General features: G+C 38.1%; 1 protein-coding gene across 1 annotated transcript in view; it reads right to left on the reverse strand.

Moving 5' to 3' along the window:
- Positions 1-426: 426 nt before the first annotated feature.
- Positions 427-20824, reverse strand: part of LOC126455828 (uncharacterized) — a 222137-nt gene continuing 201739 nt past the window's right edge. Inside the window, exons 11-13 of the mRNA XM_050091589.1 lie at positions 17022-17118; positions 3536-3700; positions 427-1010 (exon numbers count right to left, since the gene is read on the reverse strand). Of these exons, the coding sequence (XP_049947546.1) occupies positions 3585-3700; positions 17022-17118 (213 nt within the window). The 3' untranslated portion in view covers positions 427-1010; positions 3536-3584. The remainder of the gene's footprint in view (positions 1011-3535; positions 3701-17021; positions 17119-20824) is intronic.

The raw sequence follows: 20824 nt of genomic DNA on the forward strand, positions 1-20824 counted from the left end.
AGACTTTCTCAATTATGAGAAGTCAGTGTCAGTTGTGCAAGAAGACAGACAGAAGTAACTAATTCATACCAAAAAGGACAACTGCATTTGTAATGCTTGATGCATCAGCCTTAGATTAGAAGAAAAATATTTATGAGAAGCACCTACAGCACAAGTTTCAAACAGCTTGTCATCACAGACATCTACAAGAAATAAATACACAGCTGAAAGTACAAATGACAAAATTATAAACAGCACAGAATATTTCTTCGCAGAAAATTCTGCAAAAACTCTTGTGTTCTAAACTAACATATCTCAGAAAAATAATTATAGTTGTGACCAAAGAAACAATAACTAATTTTCAATAACAACTCCATAAATACTTTGCAACCAACAACAAAATAATCACATGGAAAAACTGAAAGTAATATTGTATTTAACCTCGATTTTCAACAGTTGAAATTCTGCGATGGAATACAAAAAATGGCTCATTTCTGAAAGTGATATGGCTTTTGAGTGACAAATATGAGAAACATACAAAGGAAATGTAATAGTTTGCTTAGGTTTGTTGCATAGTAAGTTAGTGCACATTTGGGTGTTGAAACTTCCTGTTTTGAAAACAACTGAGAGTTCTTTTGAGAAATACATTAAATGTGGCACAATACTGTAGCAACAGTCACACATTCAAACAGCAAATGATTCAATAAATACACACAAATGCATAGAAAAAATACTTCATATATGTACACACACAAACACACACACACATCACAGCTGAATGTTGAAACATATACAAGAGGATCTTAAAGGAATCTCACGTACATTAAAAGCAACAAAACAGTATGAGTGTTCAATAGGTTTCACCTTTCCCTATTACACAGCATCCTCAGCATATTACAAATTTCAGGAATAACTTACTAGTAGTCAAAACAAGTGAGTAGTGCTTTAAAAATTATCCTACAAATGTTACGGAAATTCCTCTGGTGGATGGACACTGATGATCCATATAACACACTATCTGGAACCTGAAACTGAAAAAAGAATGTGTTAAATGTCCATATAGTACATGGTCTACAGAAAGAAACTGTTATTCATGATACCTGAAGTTAACTCTTTTTTAATTTAATTTCAGCAAATTATTTACAAAAGCAGAAAAATAGAAGTCTTCCTTCAATTCTAACAATATCTGAGACAGATGAGGAGCAGCTAACTGTAAATCAATAGAGCAAGAATGAGTGGAACAAGGTGGGGACGAAATATAATTTTTTTTAATTTTTTTTTTTAATAGAGAATATTCAGCTGTGGTTGCAATAAAGATAGATTTATTAGTTCTTCATTTGCGGCATGTTTTACCTGTACTGAAAGACATCTTCAGATAATCATATAGAGACAATGCCCCTTAAACACAAACTAGGGCCTGTTTACATCTGTTATTATGTTGTACATATATGATACATAAGTAGGCCCTATTTTGTGTACATGTGAAATGCATTACAAATGAAGAAGTAATAAATCTATCTTTATTGCAACCATTACTGAATTCTCTCTATAACATTACCATGGTTGCTGTACCAGTGCCATAGACTTTGGGAATAAAATGGAGTGGTATTTTTAAATGTATTGTTGTCTCTCAGGTTTTCAAAACTTTTATTTGTTAACCCAGTTTCCTTCCTTTCCCTTTGGTCTTCACTAATACATTCTATATGCCTTTGTCACCATCTGCACAGCTTAAATTTTCTTGGCTTTCTATATCCTGACGGAGAAGTTATTCAAAAGTTTGCAAAGGCAAGATTCTAAAATTTCTCTTTTTTTCTCTCTCTTTAAATATAACAGTCCAAAACCTGCACTACACTAATTCTCAATTTTGTTGTTATTATGCAGTCACTCTTCTCCTGAATCAAATAGTACAAAAAAGCTGTTGACATTGTTAGCACATAAAAAATGAAGAAACTATGAAAAAGCAACCAACAACAGAAAAATTGGAGAAGATACTGTTGTTGGATATGACTACCATAGTTAGTACATAATTTTTGTTGTTGAGCAGGTACAATAATATAAAATACAAAATGAATAACTGAAAATGAAGCAACCTGAAAGTTATTAATACACACAAGACCACAGACTGAGAAATGCAGTTGTAGAAACTGATTCTTTCTTTCATTCATTCACAGACAGTGTTCAATAGACCCCATCACAAGGAAATCCAGAATGAGTTAAACAATACATTACAACAGATGTGTAGCTACAATATATTGCTTCCGTAGAATAAATTTATAGCCTTAATTAATGAAGTGGCTTATGATATTTACTAAAGATACTCGTAAAACTTTATTTACTCTTAAAAGGACTACAAAAGGTATCTAACTTCCCAGCAGATTAAAACTTTGTGGCAGACCAGGACTCAAACTTGAGATCTTTGCCTTTTGTGGATAAGTGTTCTACTGATTGAGCTATCTCAGCACAACCCACAACCTGCCCTTACAGCTTTACTTCTGCCAGATCCTCACCTCTTACCTTCCAAACTTCACAGAAGTTCTTATGCATACCTTGTGGGTATAGCCCTCCTGAATGAAGGGATATTGCAGAGACATGGCTTAACCACAGTGTGGGGGATTGTTTCCAGAATGAATTATCACTATGTAGTGGAGTGCATACTGATTTGAAACTTCCTGGCAGATTAAAACTGTGTGCCAGACCATGAATTGAACTTGTGACCATCACCTTTTGCAGGCAAGTGCTCTACTGACTGAGCTATCCCAGTACAGTTCACAACCCATCCACACAGCTTTATTTCCAGCAGTACCTCATCTCCTTCCTTCCATACCTGCAAGATAAGCAGAAGAATTTTGTTGTGAAATTCGGAATGTAAGAGATGAGGTACTGGTGGAAGTAAAGCTGTGAGTGCAGGTTGTGAGTCATGCTTGAACAAGAGTGGGAGTGGGGGTGGGCTGGGGTGCTAGACCTGGGGTATGTAAGTAGCCATAAAAAATCACCAGTTTCCAAGCTGTTAAAAACCTGCATAATAACGACCTTTAAATCATTATCTTGAAATATAAACACCTGACTACACTATATTTTTCCTTTCCCTGTGAACTAGGGGTGGAGGTAAGAGGCCCAGTTCCTCCTTTCACCTAAGCAAAGGTGCCCTTCTGCTTGGATAGCTCACCTGGTAAAGTACTTGCCTGCAAAAGGTAAAGGTCCCAGGTTCAAGTTCTTGTCCAACACATAGTTGTAATCTGCAGTTGCAGGCACAGTTTGCCATAATTTTTATTTTATTTGTAATATCTTCACTACAGTAACATTTTTATGTCTTTGACTTTACTACATTCTTGAATGGTTTTATCAAGAGTAGTGAACTATCATGTCAATGTCTCACATGGAAATGATGTATTTCTACCCTTACAAGTCTACTCTGTGTGTTGTATTATGAAGACCATCCCCATAATATGCTTTATAATTGTATTTTATGTTTGTCATGCCAAGTGTTCCTTTCAGTATTTAATTGCTTTTGATTAATTATTACTGCTGAATATACAGAATTGTGAGACATACTTACCAAACAGTTGTATTGTGTACACAAAGCTGACTAGCAAGTGCCATATGGATTATGACGTACAAGGAAGCTGCTCATATCTCAGGCACATCCCAATGTTGTCATCGGGAGACTCATTCTCTTTTCCAGCACCAAACTGCACACGGATGTTGAATGGTGTTGTGCTACCTATGAAGACCATAATGTCCATGTATTTTATCACAAACCATTGTTGCCAAGTTACCTATATTTGAGATGATTTTCCAATGTACAAGTATTTCTGCAGAGTGTTTTAGAATTTGAGAGCTTATTTTGTCAATACATATGAATAACGCTGTCTTCAATTACTAAACACATGTAGCATTTGAAAACATAATGTTTTCAGCCAATAAAATTAAGATAATGCAAATTTTAGCTTCCAAGTACACCTCATGGACAACTTCAAAGTGACAACTTCCCAAAAGCTTCTCACCATCCCTTCCAACTAAATCAGTTGATGAAACAAACTACAAAAAAGCGCACTGACAGTGCACTGGCCATGAAAGGCAGGCATCCAAGTTTGAGCTGCGTGGGATAGCCACCGTTGGATAAGCAGCTGCCGCCAGAAAGTCGTATACTCCTTGCTCACTTATTTGTTACATAGTTTAATTCTTAATTTCTTTGCACGTTTTTGGTACTTGCATTGTTTAATTCATAAATTTTAGGCGTATTATAGTATTTGAGAGTTGTAGCATCGCGTTTTAGTACCTGAATAGTGTAAATTCGCATAGTCGTCTGTCTTCTGTTTTTGTTTTGAACGGTCAGTGTCGGTTGGTCACAGCCAGTGTGCTCCCTGCCGCCGTTGGATAAGCAGCTGCCAGCAGAAAGTCGTATACTCCTAGCTCACTTACTTGCTACATAGGTTAATTCTTAATTTCTTTGAGTGTTTTTGGTACTTGCATTGTTTAATTCATAAATTTCGGGCGTATTATAGTATTTGAGAGTTGTAGCATCGCGTTTTAGTACCTGAATAGTGTAAAATCACGCGATTTTACACTATTCAGTCTCCTTCCGCTGCCGAGCAGTGTGTCAGCAGTGCGCAAGTAGCAGCATTACTGCATTTACTAGGCAATCTTGTATTTTAATAACCATTTAAATTTTGTGTCAATTTGTTTGTGCTCTCTGTAGATTAGTTCAGACGTTCTTTGCACAACAGTTTTTAGCATGGATAGGGACTGCAACTGCTGTGTTCGGATGCAGGCTGAGTTGGCATCCCTTCGCTCCCAGCTTCCGGCAGTGTTGGCTTCGGTCACACAGCTTGAGGCTGTTGCCAATGGGCATCACTGTGGGGGTCCGGCTGGGGGTTTGTCAGGGACGGCCATCTCGTCCCACGCATCCCCCGATCGGACTACGGCTGTGGCTGCCCGGGATACTGCCCACATTGAGGCTGATCACTCACCTGTGGTAGAGTGGGAGGTCGTCTCGAGGTGTGGCAGGGGGCGAAAGACATTCCAGAGGGCTGAACGGAAGGCCTCTCCAGTTTGTCTGACGAACCGGTTTCAGGCTCTGTCTCAGGCTGATACTTATCTTCGGCTGGACATGGCTGCTTGTCCTGTTCCAGAGGTTGCCCCTCAGTCTGCAAGATCTGGGCAGTCGCAGAGGGTCGGCTTACTGGTAGTTGGGAGCTCCAACGTCAGGCGCGTAATGGGGCCCCTTAGGGATATGGCAGCAAGAGAGGGGAAGAAAACCAATGTGCACTCCGTGTGCATACCGGGGGGGAGTCATTCCAGATGTGGAAAGGGTCCTTCTGGATGCCATGAAGGGTACAGGGTGCACCCATCTGCAGGTGGTCGCTCATGTCAGCACCAATGATGTGTGTCGCTATGGATCGGAGGAAATCCTCTCTGGCTTCCTGTGGCTATCTGATTTGGTGAAGACTGCCAGTCTCGCTAGCGGGATGAAAGCAGAGCTCACCATCTGCAGCATCGTCGACAGGACTGACTGCGGACCTTTGGTACAGAGCCGAGTGGAGGGTCTGAATCAGAGACTGAGACGGTTCTGCGACCGTGTGGGCTGCGGATTCCTCGACTTGCACCATAGGGTGGTGGGGTTTCGGGTTCTGCTGGATGGGTCAGGAGTCCACTACTCACAGCAAGCAGCTACATGGGTAGCAGGGGTTGTGTGGCATGGACTGAGCAGTTTTTTAGGTTAGATGGCCTCGGGCAAGTACAGAAAGGGCAACAGCCTCAAAGGGTGCGGGGCAAAGTCAGGACATGTGGGGACCAAGCAGCAATCGGTATTGTAATTGTAAACTGTCGAAGCTGCATTGGTAAAGTACCAGAACTTCAAGCGCTGATAGAAAGCACCGAAGCTGAAATTGTTATAGGTACAGAAAGCTGGATTAAGCCAGAGATAAACTCTGCTGAAATTTTTACAAAGGCACAGACGGTGTTTAGAAAGGATAGATTGCATGCAACCGGTGGTGGTGTGTTTGTCCCTGTTAGTAGTAGTTTATCCTGTAGTGAAGTAGAAGTGGATAGTTCCTGTGAATTATTATGGGTGTAGGTTACACTCAACAACCAAGCTAGGTTAATGATTGGCTCCTTTTACCTATCTCCCGACTCAGCAGCATTAGTGGCAGAACAACTGAGAGAAAATTTGGAATACATTTCACATAAATTTTCTCAGCATGTTATAGTCTTAGGTGGAGATTTCAATTTACCAGATATAGACTGGGACACTCAGATGTTTAGGATGGGTGGTAGGGACAGAGCATTGAGTGACATTATACTGAGTGCACTATCTGAAAATTACCTCGAGCAATTAAACAGAGAACCAACTCGTGGAGATAACATCTTGGACCTACTGATAACAAACAGACCCGATCTTTTTGACTCTGTAAGTGCAGAACAGGGAATCAGTGATCATAAGGCCATTGCAGCATCCCTGAATATGGAAGTTAATAGGAATATAAAAAAAAGGGAGGAAGGTTTATCTGTTTAGCAAGAGTAACAGAAGGCAGATTTCAGACTACCTAACAGATCAAAACGAAAATTTCTGTTCCGACACTGACAATGTTGAGTGTTTATGGAAAAAGTTCAAGGAAATCGTAAAATGCGTTTTAGACAGGTACGTACCGAGTAAAACTGTAAGGGACAGGAAAAACCCACCGTGTTTCAACAACAAAGTTAGGAAACTACTACGAAAACAAAGAGAGCTTCACTCCAAGTTAAAACACAGACAAAACCTCTCAGACAAACAGAAGCTAAACGATGTCAAAGTTAGCGTAAGGAGGGCTATGCGTGAAGCGTTCAGTGAATTCGAAAGTAAAATTCTATGTACCAACTTGACAGAAAATCCTAGGAAGTTCTGGTCTGCCGTTAAATCAGTAAGTGGCTCGAAACAGCATATGCAGACACTAATGGATGATGATGGCATTGAAACAGAGGATGACACGTGTAAAGCTGAAATACTAAACACCTTTTTCCAAAGCTGTTTCACAGAGGAAGACTGCACTGCAGTTCCTTCTCTAAATCCTCACACAAACGAAAAAATGGCTGACATCGAAATAAGTGTCCAAGGAATTGAAAAGCAACTGGAATCACTCAACAGAGGAAAGTCCACTGGACCTGACGGGATACCAATTCGATTCTACACAGAGTACGCAAAAGAACTTGCCCCCCTTCTAACAGCCGTGTACCGCAAGTCTCTAGAGGAAGGAAGGTTCCAAATGATTGGAAAAGAGCACAAGTAGTCCCAGTCTTCAAGAAGGGTCATCGAGCAGATGTGCAAAACTATAGACCTATATCTCTGACGTTGATCTGTTGTAGAATATTAGAACATGTTTTTTGTTCGAGTATCATGTCATTTTTGGAAACCAAGAATCTACTCTGTAGGAATCAACATGGATTCCGGAAACAGCGATCGTGTGAGACCCAACTCGCTTTATTTGTTCATGAGACCCAGAAAATTTTAGATACAGGCTCCCAGGTAGATGCTATTTTCCTTGATTTCCGGGAGGCATTCACTACAGTTCTGCACCGTCACCTGATAAACAAAGTAAGAGCCTACGGAATATCAGACCAGCTGTGTGGCTGGATTGAAGAGTTTTTAGCAAACAGAACACAGCATGTTGTTATCAATGGAGAGACATCTACAGACGTTAAAGTAACCTCTGGTGTGCCACAGGGGAGTGTTATGGGACCATTGCTTTTCACAATATATATAAATGAGCTAGTAGATAGTGTCAGAAGTTCCATGCGGCTTTTTGCGGATGATGCTGTAGTATACAGAAAAGTTGCAGCATTAGAAAATTGTAGCAAAATGCAGGAAGATCTGCAGCGGATAGGTACATGGTGCAGGGAGTGGCAACTGACCCTTAACATAGACAAATGTAATGTATTGCGAATACATAGAAAGAAGGATCCTTTATTGTATGATTATATGATAGTGGAACAAACACTGGTAGCAGTTACTTCTGTAAAATATCTGGGAGTATGCGTGAGGAACGATTTCAAGTGGAATGATCATATAAAATTAATTGTTGGTAAGGCGGGTACCAGGTTGAGATTCATTGGGAGAGTCCTTAGAAAATGTAGTCCATCAGCAAAGGAGGTGGCTTACAAAACACTCGTTCGACCTATACTTCAGTATTGCTCATCAGTGTGGAATCCATACCAGATCGGGTTGACAGAGGAGATAGAGAAGATCCAAAGAAGAGCGGCGCGTTTCGTCACAGGGTTATTTGGTAACCGTGATAGCGTTACGGAGATGTTTAGCAAACTCAAGTGGCAGACTCTGCAAGAGAGGCACTCTGCATCGTGGCGTAGCTTGCTCACCAGGTTTCGAGAGGGTGTGTTTCTGAATGAGATATCGAATATATTGCTTCCCCCTACTTATACCTCCCGAGGAGATAACGAATGTAAAATTAGAGAGATTCGAGCGTGCACGGAGGCTTTCAGACAGTCGTTGTTCCCGCAAACCATACATGACTGGAACAGGAAAGGGAGGTAATGACAGTGGCACGTAAAGTGCCCTCCGCCACAGAATGTTGGGTGGCTTGCGGAGTATAAATGTAGATGTAGATGTAGGTGCCTTGTCACAGTCCATGCAGCTCCCCCTGTTGGGGGTTCGAGTCCTCCCTCGGGCATGTGTGTGTGTGTGTGTTGTTTTTAGCATAAGTTAGTTTAAGTTAGATTAAGTAGTGCATAAGCTTAGGGACTGATGACCTCAGCAGTTTGGTCAAAATTTTCAAAATTTTCCAAGTTTGAGTTCCACACCAGCATACTGTATTAAATTATCATGCACACACAACTCAGAATTACTCTGTAAAAGAGTAGAGCGAATCTTCTCAAGAAAAATGTCATCTTCAGATTCAGGATAGAATGTGATACTTGCAAATATTAAATTAAGGTGAGAGATTCTGATGTTGCAAAATCAGTAATATGAGAGAATGTGCTTGAGCATTCTTCATCTGACTGAGTTATGCTCCTCTATACAACACTGAACCTCTCTTTGCCTCTTTCACTTTAAAGAAAGAAAGTTCTACCATCAAATTTGCTGAATGTTCCAGTCAATCAGGCATCAATCTTTAACCAAGTGGCAAAAAGGCACTTTTATCCTTCACAGTGTAGCCACAAATTAATTAGTGCAGTGATTATTGGAGGAATTACGATGAGAAATGTCTTACAAATATTTCACTCCACAATAACTTGCAATAAATCCAGTTTCATTATAATATGTACCAGCTTTGCAGTCTCTCTTACAAAATACAATGGTTTTTCCATATGAACACAGATAGTTGTGGGTAATCTGATGCTTCCCATACATCTAGATCTACAAGCCACTATGAGTTTGATCGAGGATATATAGTGTATCAGACTCATTTTACCAATTCTTATTCTGATCACAGTACACAATAAGAAAAACTGTTGATAACCCTCACTACATAGTCAAATTTCTCTGATTTTACTTTCGTGTATCATTACACAAGATCTAAATCAGAGGAATTAATGTGTTTCTTGTCTTGTGGGATCTTCAAATTTTTTTGAAGATTCTCCCTGCTACAATAGTGCTTTGTTGTAGCACCCCACTGAAGTTTGTTGAATATTTTGGTGATATGCTCATGTTAACCAAATACATTAACACCAAATTGTATCATTCTTCTCTGAATCTTTCCTATCTTTCTCATTAATCTAAATAGTGTAAGTGACCCAGATCCATAAACAATACTCAAAAATTGCTCAAATGTAGGACCTGTAAGCACCTTGACACAAGCAATATGGAATAGCTCCAACTACTACAACTGTCTTTAAATAATTCCCACAATGCCCCCCCCCCCCCCCCCATAATACACATATGTGTAGACTATGTGCACATAAAATTACCAAATTTTTATTCATTCAAGTATTTCATTAAATTTAATTATTTGTGGGATAATTTACAGTCTGCTGATGAAATTGGTGTAAACAGTTCGTGTAGAAACAATTTATTCAAAGAAATATTCATAATTTACAATACCTGTAAAGTGTAAATCATGTGCACATTAAAATTCAGCTCCACTAAAAATTGTTTGTTTTAAAATTAACATACATTGTTTGAAAGCCCTCATTCTCCTCTTTCAAGCAAATGTTTTACTTTTTGTGAAAACTTAATATTTCAAAAATTATCTTATCCAAACTTTTCATATTCCAAAACATTCCAGTCTTAAAATGTGATCCCATCAAAATTCCACTGTTATAGCTGCGTAACCCAAATTTTCTGATCCCAAAAATGCATAACTCTCCTAAAATAATACATTAATTTACGAAATATCCAAATTATAATATGTAATTTTATAGAATATTCTGGCTGACATTGAAAATCCCAGCATATTTTAAGACTTCCACATCATAAAATAGTACCTATAATTTTGCCACTTTCTGATTCTACGTATTCTACAGCTCATATTTAATCAAGATAAATTCATTGACTAAGTTGTTTTTGTATGTTTCACTGTCCTTGTCTTTTATGTTTATATCTAAAATGTAATAGCTCTGTATTTTATATTTTTGACATTTGTAAGTATATAAGTGGCTAGCACTTGGATGGCTGACGTCCGGGTCTGTTGAATGCTGTTGGCAAGTGTGTGGGAGTGGGGGGAAGGGGGGAAGGGGGGGGGGGACGCCTCATCCACTGTGAGACCAATTGAGGAGCTAGATGACTGAGAAATAGCAGTTCCAGCCACAAAAACCAACAATGGCCAGGAGAGTGGTGTAATGACCCCTCCATATCCACATCCAGTGATGTCTGTCGACTAAGGATGACACAATGGTCAGTCAGTATTGTTGGGCCTTCTGAGGTCTGTCTAGATGGAGGTAGTTTAAAGTCATTATGCACCAAGCAAAAGTCAGTTTGAGCCCAGCAGTGAACTAGCAAACTTATAAGTCAGTTCTATGTTGGTAACTAGTCATCAAGCGTACATATTATGTTCAGTATTTGATTTTCATCATATAATTATCAGTGTGCAATGTGTATCCAATCTGCAGTGTTCCACAATCAGTGCTCAGTAGACAAAACATGAATCTCCATGATCATCAGTCTTTGCCACTTTTTAAATTGTGTGAGCAGTGTGAAATTAATCAGAGCCTATGGAGCTTACTGATCTTTGTTACAAAACGGATGTTAATACATTACAATCAAGCCAATCATGAATAGTGCATTTAGTGCCAATAAATAGGAAGAGAATGAAAATGTGAATTCTATAGTGACATGTGTACATTTATTCAATAACTGTTCATCGCATCAAATAATCACAGGAATAATATTAACAGAGAAGTTCCATGAGACTTATGTGGCATCAAACAGGTCAGTAGCACTTCAGTCTTATTTGTGGATGAATTACACTTCAACAACATTCTCAGTGAGGCACAAGCCTTCCTCATGACCAGTTTTATATGTGGTCATACTACTTACAGTCACTCCAGACAGATACTTCTATATACTTGATCAATGTGAGCAATTCTAGAGATTGATTGCTAATATATATTCAAAATTATCAGACTTTTTTCACCTATTTGCCCAAATTACATTCACATTTATTTATTTTGAAGTTCAGCTGCCAACCTTTGCCACAAGTTCTGATCACCTACAAGTCTTCCTGTATTTTGTAACAAGTTTCTAAGTGTCACATCCCTCTACATTGCTGCATCATCTACATATTGTTTTATAGAACTATGAACATTACCTGCTAGTTCATCAATATTGTTAATGGTCCTTATCAGACTTCCTTGAAGTATTATACAGGGCATTTCACAATTCATCTTACACACTTCTAGAGGTTGAGGAGAGGACTTAGTAGACTAAGTTTTACATAGGAACCCCTGTCCAGAAACAGTTCATTTCCACATTGCAAGGAAAACAAGAGCTGCTCGACTCTGCACTAGATGTTTCTTACACAGTTCACCTGTTATGGCATGCTACCCACATTCATGAATGGTATGATGATGTGATATCCTCTGTTTCCATCTGCCTTGTCTTCATGCTTCCTGGTGGTGCATCAGTTGACATTACAGTGATAAGTATTGCAGTAACAGGATGCCTGAATATACATTTGCAGATTACACCAATATATTGTTACTATGATGAAGCTTGCCATAGTGGAAGAGAAGCTCATAGTCTGTACCATGAGTACTTTCCAAATCATGTCACTCGGACTCATGTTTGTCAGAGCAGAACAACAGTTGCAGGATGAAAGTTGGAAATTCACAAGTGCCCCAAGAAGATGGTAAACTGTTACATTGGAAGAGGAAGTGCTTCATTAAGTTGAAGAGAACCCATTGACAAGTTACTTTTGAATGCATTACAGGAACAGCAGTGATCAATGTCTTATAAATAATTACTATTAAAAACAATCTTGATCACGATTTATTTAATAATAAATCGTGATCAAGACTGTTTTTAATAGTAACCATTGACAAGTGCCCAAGCCATTACATGTAACTTGCATGTGCATCACTCATCTGTCTAATGTGATCCACATGAACAGTAACTCCACACATATCACTCTCAGAAAGTACAGATTTTGTGCAATGTATTTTGACAGGGAAGATGTTCTGAACACTCGAAGTAGCCACATCTGGGATCATGAAAACCCCAAAGCCACATGTACATGAAGATTTCAGCACACCATCAGCCTCAACATCTGGGCAGGTATCTGCAATGGTCGTGTTAATGAGCCATCCATCCTTTCGCCCCATCTAATGGGTTTCAGATACTTGATATTCCTGTAACAATTGTTGGCAGAATTTTTGAAAGATGTGCCATTGGACATTCAGCATGAATTGTAGTTCCAGCATGATGTTGCAGCAGTACATTTTGCAGTTCATGTCCAAAACTATATGAACATAGTCTAAATGGTAAGTTGGATTGGTCAAGATGGACCATGTGCTTGGCCACCTAAACCCCAGATTTAACCCTATTTTTACTTTAACTTGTAGGTATACATGAAGAGTCTTGTTAATGAGACCTGTGGGCAGTCAAAGAAAGATCTGGTTGCATGGATCTTGGCTGTAGCAGAAGTGATTAACCATTCAAGGACAGCACTAAACAGCAAGGACATCACACTTCTGAAAACATTACAGTAAAAAAATATGTAACATGAACAAAATTAGTTATATTTCTGTGGTTACCATCAACAAAAAGTATAATACACAATCTGAACACTGCTATATTATTAAAAGAGAATGTGGAATATGATAATCCAGTTGAATACTAGGTAGTAATATTGATTGTTTGCATGATTAAGGACTGTTTATGCAATGCAGAAGTGTGCTCAAAAGAAGGATGCAAGGCCATAAATCTGGAAATTAATTAAAGCTGTATAAAGAATATTATGCCTTGACATATGATGAGCACTTCATTCACTTGTTAAAATATATGGATATAGGCATTGCAGCTGGACTAAAAAAACGCAAGACAGATGATACTTATGGAAACAAGCTATTTTCCAGTACACAGTACAGTCGAAAGAAGTGTGCCAAAAAACAATACTTGACATATTCTGCAACACTCAGTGATGAATATGGACTCTTCAACATAAATTAAGTGGTGGAATGACCACTCCTACAAATAGTCAAGGAAAACATTTCAGTAGGCCACATGCCATATCACATGACAACAGGGCTCTGATTCGGCAATACATTTTGAGTTTCTCAAGGTAGATGAACCATTACACCAGGAATAAATTGTCAAAAGGAAGTCTGCACCCTGATCTCAACCTCTGCAGAATGTAATGACTGTTAACTGAAAATTTTCTTGGTAAATCAATAACCAGTCATATTACCAAAGCATGTTTCAAAAGATTTTAACTGGTATTTCGAAACACCTAGGTCAGATACTTGCAGATATAGTGATTTGTTGTTTAACAAGATGATCATAGCTTCAGACAAAATAGAATTACATAACATAGAACTTGAGTCAGTTGCATAGTGCAAAAGCAGACCAAGCACACAAAATGCTAAAAAACAATACAGAAATGGCTAAAAGGAACAACAATATACATGTTATGTGTGTTCACCTACAACAGGTTTTACTTTGTCCTACATTGATGCATTCCATGGTATTCTACCAGAGATGGCCTTCATCATATAGTTTCATGGTTCATGACGTGTACCAGAAACATCACAATAAATATGTAGGATGAATCCAGTGCAAGAAGAGATTCACTTGAAATAGTTTCCTATCTGCTTAAATTTGTGATGTACGATTACAACATGCTTGAAGGAGGTATGGAATGCAAACCAACTGTACAGTTTGACCACTGTGTTGGTCAGAACAATAACTGGAGAGTTTTAGTGTTTTATTTCTATCTGGTCAGCTGCCAGAACTTTACAGAAATACATCAAAAGTTTTCATGTTCTGGTCATAGTTTCCTACCTTGTGACAGGGACTTCGCAATTATCCAAATGAAAGAAAGTGTCGTAAGTTATGGTTCCTTGAGAATCGAAACATGTCATTGCTGAGGCCTTTGTTAAACCTTCAAAACTGACCACTCAGGAGACAGTGATGATGGAAGATATCAAGGATGTAGGATCCATTGAGTTGGTTTTCAAGAAGTCACCTGCTCTGAAAATTACTGATGAACTCTGGCTGAAGCTGTGTAGCCACAGTCCTTGAGGCGTAAGCATGTGTCATAATCAAAACATGCTTTGCCCTCGAGAAAGAACTGCATTGTAAAAATTGGTTGTGAACATCAAGTACAAAATTTTTCATTGCCTTCTGGTTTTCAGCTGCTCTACAGTGGTGCACTGAAACTTCATAAGGAGAAGAAAAGGAGTCTATTGGATAAAATGTAATACATGGGGCCAAAATGCAGGCTTTTCTACAGGAACCTGCAGTATGACACCTGAGTTTAATGTACCAGATTTGTGTCTCAACTTGATAAACTCATGTTCTATTACTTTTCTGAAGACCAAAGTAATCAGTTTACAATAAATATTATTTTATACCCTGTTATAATATTCTTACTTACAACTTTTGGATTCTAAACAAATTTATCACTACAGCAGAGTACAGAATGATCTGGAATAATGCTAAACAGTATTTTTCCATTTTAATACATACTTATTTTCAAAAGAATGATTCTTAGTGCAATTTTAAAAAGCACAACCAAGTATTTTCAACAGTCCGTGTGCACAAACAATACATATCTGCTATTACATTATTATTTTGCAACAACTCTCTGTAATTAACAATTTTGTCAATTACCAAAAAATTGCTAAACATGTCATACAACATTATTTGTGCACAAGCTTCAACATTAAAATTATTGATCTAAAATCATACAAAATGAACAAGTATAAATGGTAAAACTAAGATTCTTTTAACATCAACAAAAGCAAAACAAGGATAATGGAATGTAGTCTAATTAAGTCGGGTGATGCTGAGGGAATTAGATTAGGAAATGAGGCACTTAAAGTAGTAAAGGAGTTTTGCTATTTGGGGAGCAAAATAACTGATGATGGTCGAAGTAGAGAGGATATAAAATGTAGGCTGGCAATGGCAAGGAAAGCGTTTCTGAAGAAGAGAAATTTGTTAACGTCCAGTATTGATTTAAGTGTCAGGAAGTCATTTCTGAAAGTATTCGTATGTAGTGTAGCCATGTATGGAAGTGAAACATGGACGATAAATAGTTTGGACAAGAAGAGAATAGAAGCTTTCGAAATGTGGTGCTACAGAAGAATGCTGAAGATTAGATGGGTAGATCACATAACTAATGAGGAGGTATTGAATAGGATTGGGGAGGAGAGAAGTTTGTGGCACAACTTGACCAGAAGAAGGGATCGGCTGGTAGGACATGTTCTGAGGCATAAAGGGATCACCAATTTAGTATTGGAGGGCAGCGTGGAGGGTAAAAATCGTAGAGGGAGACCAAGAGATGAATACACTAAGCAGATTCAGAAGGATGTAGGTTGCAGTAGGTACTGGGAGATGAAAAAGCTTGCACAGGATAGAGTAGCATGGAGAGCTGCATCAAACCAGTCCCAGGACTGAAGACCACAGCAACAACAACAAGATTCTTTTGATCCCAAATTTTACTTTTCAGCAAAAGTTCTTCTGCACTCATTGTGAAGATTTTATTAACTGACAAAGGATTGAATGGAGGGGGCAGATAAGTCAGCAGTCAGGGGGAAGCAGACATACAGGGAGAACCAAACAAATGGTAAACAATAATTAAAGGCTAGACAAGTGATAAACAATAATTAAAGGCTAGAGCAGAACTGAATTAAATTGTGGAAATAGTTTAGTGTGATAGATAAAAGTAAGAGCAATGTCCAATTATATGAAAGGGGAGTCAAATAATAAGGCATGAAAACAAACCCAGACAAGCTGCACCATAGGAAGTGAATACATTATCATGAGAGGGGAAAGGGTCAATGTAGAGAAGCAGATGAAGCATTATGGGAAAGAGGATGGAACTTTGTGGTAAGAGGGGAGACAGAGGAACACTCCAATGAAATATTTTGCACATAAAATATGAGTTGCCGTCAGTCTGGTACTACATATAATACCCTAGTTAACTAACATACTTCAAGCAATTCGTAACTCCTCTACTGATCTTTGGTCCCAGGCTTGCTAATAACCTCTCTATAACACCTATTCCTCAAACTTATTATAACTGCACAGTCTATAGCTTTTTGTGGGCATCTCACAGTTCATAAGAGGCAATTTTTATAATAGCCAAACCAGCCAAAGTTGCAGCATAAACACTGCTCTGCATTAGATGTTGGCGTGAGAAATGACTGACTTTCCTCCACAATAAACTACTGCCACCGAATAGTCTCTGGTGCCGTATTGGATTATGTTTCAGCACAGTCTGCTGCTCAGCACCATCTCAGGGCAAAATTTAGTAAAAAATGCAGAGGGTAATAAAATACACATTACTTAAAGAGTATGACATGATCCACTGCATAGACATTTCAAACTGATGGAAAGCATTGATTGACACATTATTCTGAGCTAATAGTGTCATATATATTATCAGTGGACTTACTCTCTACTCTGCATGGTACCTCCCCAGGGCTGCAGAAGGAGCTGCCACAATGAAGTAAGTCACACACTCCACCCATTCCTCCACCAGTTTGTTTTGGCTAGAATAAATTAACACAAAGAAAGGACTATTAGCATTCATATTGTAAACTTACTGCATCATCTTTCTTAGTACAGGACCAACAGTTTAAAGTGAACAGACGTGTAAGAGCAGGTACCAGTTAACAACCCCCAAAACGCTATTAAATATTAAAACAAAAGAATTTATTACATGCATGTGATGGATTCTGTGGCCGACATCTATAAAAACTATTCTCTATTATTGCAAAGATTCTGAACAATAGCAAAGCCCTCCTTGCCCAGAGCACAGCAACTTATAAAAACTTTAATTTTAGAGGTGTTTTAAAAACAAAAGCTAAATTTTAGTTTAATAATAATAATCTGTAGATTCAAAGTAATGACAATTTACAGGTGTCTTTAGCTATGCAATATTCATACAAAAGTCATTGTAATGATCACTTTTATCATTTGGTTCTGATGAGTTATTCTTATGTTTCATTGAAGTTTTAAAGAAAATAATAATTGGTCGCCAAGGGGATTATGAAATCCTCCAAATAAAAAGACCTAGAGGTTCCAATTGCTCTCAAAAATACTAAAGAATATACATGAATGTGTTGCTAGCAGCAAAGAAAGCCAAAAATGACGATGTCCCATGAAATTTTGACAATAAAATCAAAGCAATTTGGACAGTTTATATTCAACAATAATAGAAATTATGATGAAACACAGACTTGCCTGCTACTTTAATAAATATAACTTTCTGATAAATCACAATTTGGGTTCATGCAGAGCAGTGATACAGAAGCAACAGTAGCAGAATTTTCCAAAATCATAATGGAGGACCTGGATGGAGATGATTGTGTAGCAGAATTTTTTAGATCTGTCCAAAGCATTCAACACAGTAGATCACAAAGTACTCCTCTAAAAACTAAAGATGCCAGGAATAAGAAGAGTGGTAAACAGGTAGTTCAGTTATATCTCATGGAAAGAGTACACAGAGCACAAATTTAACATACCAGAAGAAATCTCAATTGTACATTAAAACCTCTTTCTGATTCTAAACATAACATCGCCAACATTGTAGTTCCACAGGAGAGTATACTGAATCAAATTCTATTACACATCAATATTAATAACTTGCAGGGAGACGAAATTTTGTTTGCTGGAAACAGCAGGGCTATTACTGTGCAAAGCTCATGGTATGCTAAAAGATGTACATAAATGGTCAGAGGAGAATGAAGTAACCCTTAATGTAAAGAAACCAAACAGCATGTATTTCTATATAAACAAAAATAACAACAATACCAAATTAATTTAAAAGTGACTCCACAAGCTGTGTAATTGACATAAAATTTTCAGAGCTGTATATAGTGAAGCTAATGAAGTGGAGAGAACATATCACAAATACAGCAAAAAGAACATCATCAGCATGCTACGATTTAAGGGTATTAGCATCAGTGTGTAATAGTAATGGCCTAAAAATAACTTCATATGCATATGTTCACTTAGTCAAAAGACATGATATAATTTTCTGGGACTCTAGCAAACAGAACCTCTGAAAAATTTTCAAATTTCAAAAGAGAACTCTTAGTGTAATAATGAAGAAGAATAAGTGGATTTAGTGCCATGAATTTTTTAAAGAGCTAGGGATCTTGACTGTCACTTGTGAATGTATTTTCCAAACATTAGAGCAATTCAGGAAAAAATATGTATCACTATACCACAAACTGCTCTATAGACAAACACAACACAAGAAATAGTAAATGCCTACACCTAGAAAGAAAACACGAAGTGAGAACTCAAAACAATATTGAATATCTAGGGATTAAAATTGAATCATAAATTACCTCATGACAGTAAAGACTGCTTTAAAAAACTATTGAAGCATATCTTCTTAGAAAAGTGAATTTACAATGAAAGATTATTTAAATGAAATGCAACTAAGATAGCAGTTAACAGCAATGTGAAAAATTAATGTACTGACAAGTGACTAGTATACAACAATCAATATTCTCATTCATGAAATTAAAAAAACCATTACTCTTAGACAATAAAGCTGTTCTACAGTTATCAATGAGTGAAGATGAGTATTAAAACTGTGTTATATTCTTTTTGGAGCTCTTGTTTTCCCAATGAAAATATCAGGCACCATACTAGTGTCGGACCTGCAAGAAAGACACTGCCAACAGCTGACACTTATGCACTGTTTAATTTCTTTGTATAATTTCTTTGCAAGTTTTATTTATTTTTTAATGTAGTGGAATTAATGGCTAATGGAAAGTTTAAGTGTTTCGGTGGTAAAGAGTATACTGGTATATGTAGTACATTGTGACATATTTTCATTCTGTTAACCCATTTATTAATATTGTTTACTGTGTTTTACATAATGTATGTTTGCCACTTATGAATGTATCTAAATATATTTATCTGTTACATGTACATTCCTGACAAAAACCATTACATGTACATGGTCAATGGTTGATAAATAAATATGAATATGAATTACAACAATATGGAAAGAATAAACTGCTACTCAGCACACAGATACGGTGTCAAATAGTGGGCAGGCACATTGAAAAAAGGTTGTTAGATAGTAAACAAAACATAAATATTCAAAGATTCACACATGCGTGCACGCGCAAGCACCCACACACACACACACACACACACACACACACACACACACGCACACACACACGCACACGCACACGCACACACACACACACACACACACACACACACACACACACACACACACATACACGGCCAATGTTGTCCCAAAGCACTATGGCCCGACCAATCTTTGCTAGGGCAGTTAGTGGTCGTAGAGAAATGTGGGGAGGTGGGAGGATGGATGGGAAAAGGAGAGAAACAGTAAAGGGAAAGGACTATGCAGGTATTCTTTTGGGACAGAAGGCATGTGTAGGACTGGAGTAGAAGCAGGGGAGAAAGGCAGGTGGGGGATAAGGACTAGCAAAGGTTGAGGCCAGTGGGGTTACAGGAAGGGAAGAATACGTTGCAGTTAGAGTTCTCATCTGTGAAATTCAGAAAATCTTGTGTTGCTGGAAGAAATGCAGATGGCACAATCTTTGAAGCAGTCACTGAAATCAAACACATAGTTCTTCACGGCATGCTCAGCAACTAGGTGGACCAGCTGTCTGCAGTTTGGCAGTGCTTGTCAGTCCCAATCATTAAGTTGTCAATGATGAATCTGAACCAGATGAAAGGTTTGGAATTCTGGTTGCTTAGGAAGGATTCCTCTATATGACCCCTGAATAGGATGGCAAAGGCTGGTGTCAGATGAGTGCCCACTGCTGCACCATGGATTTCTGTAGTCAATGCTTTGAAAGGAGAAGCAATTCTGAGTGACAATATAGTTGGATGTGGTGACAAAGGAAGGAGGTCATACATTACCATGGGCATTGCAGCTGTAGTCACTAACAGTCTAACAGTCCCTCTTTATGTATGCAAGGTCATCACAGACCAAAATTACCTTCCACTTCTTGTCCAGAAAAAGATCTCCCATGCCTTGTCTCCCCATTCATCCACTATGCCCCATATACCCACTGTCTTTCCATACAAGAACTCCTATTTCATAACTCAATATTTCCCAGATTGGAGCAACCAAACCACATTCTCTGCTAGGATTTTAACTGCCTCTTGCCACACCCTGAAATGGGGAATTATTATCCTTCCTCCCCTCCCACAGTGGTATTCTGCAACTCACCCAACCTACACAATTTCCTA

This window comes from Schistocerca serialis, chromosome 2 (assembly GCF_023864345.2).
Source record: "Schistocerca serialis cubense isolate TAMUIC-IGC-003099 chromosome 2, iqSchSeri2.2, whole genome shotgun sequence".
NCBI lineage: Eukaryota > Metazoa > Arthropoda > Insecta > Orthoptera > Acrididae > Schistocerca > Schistocerca serialis.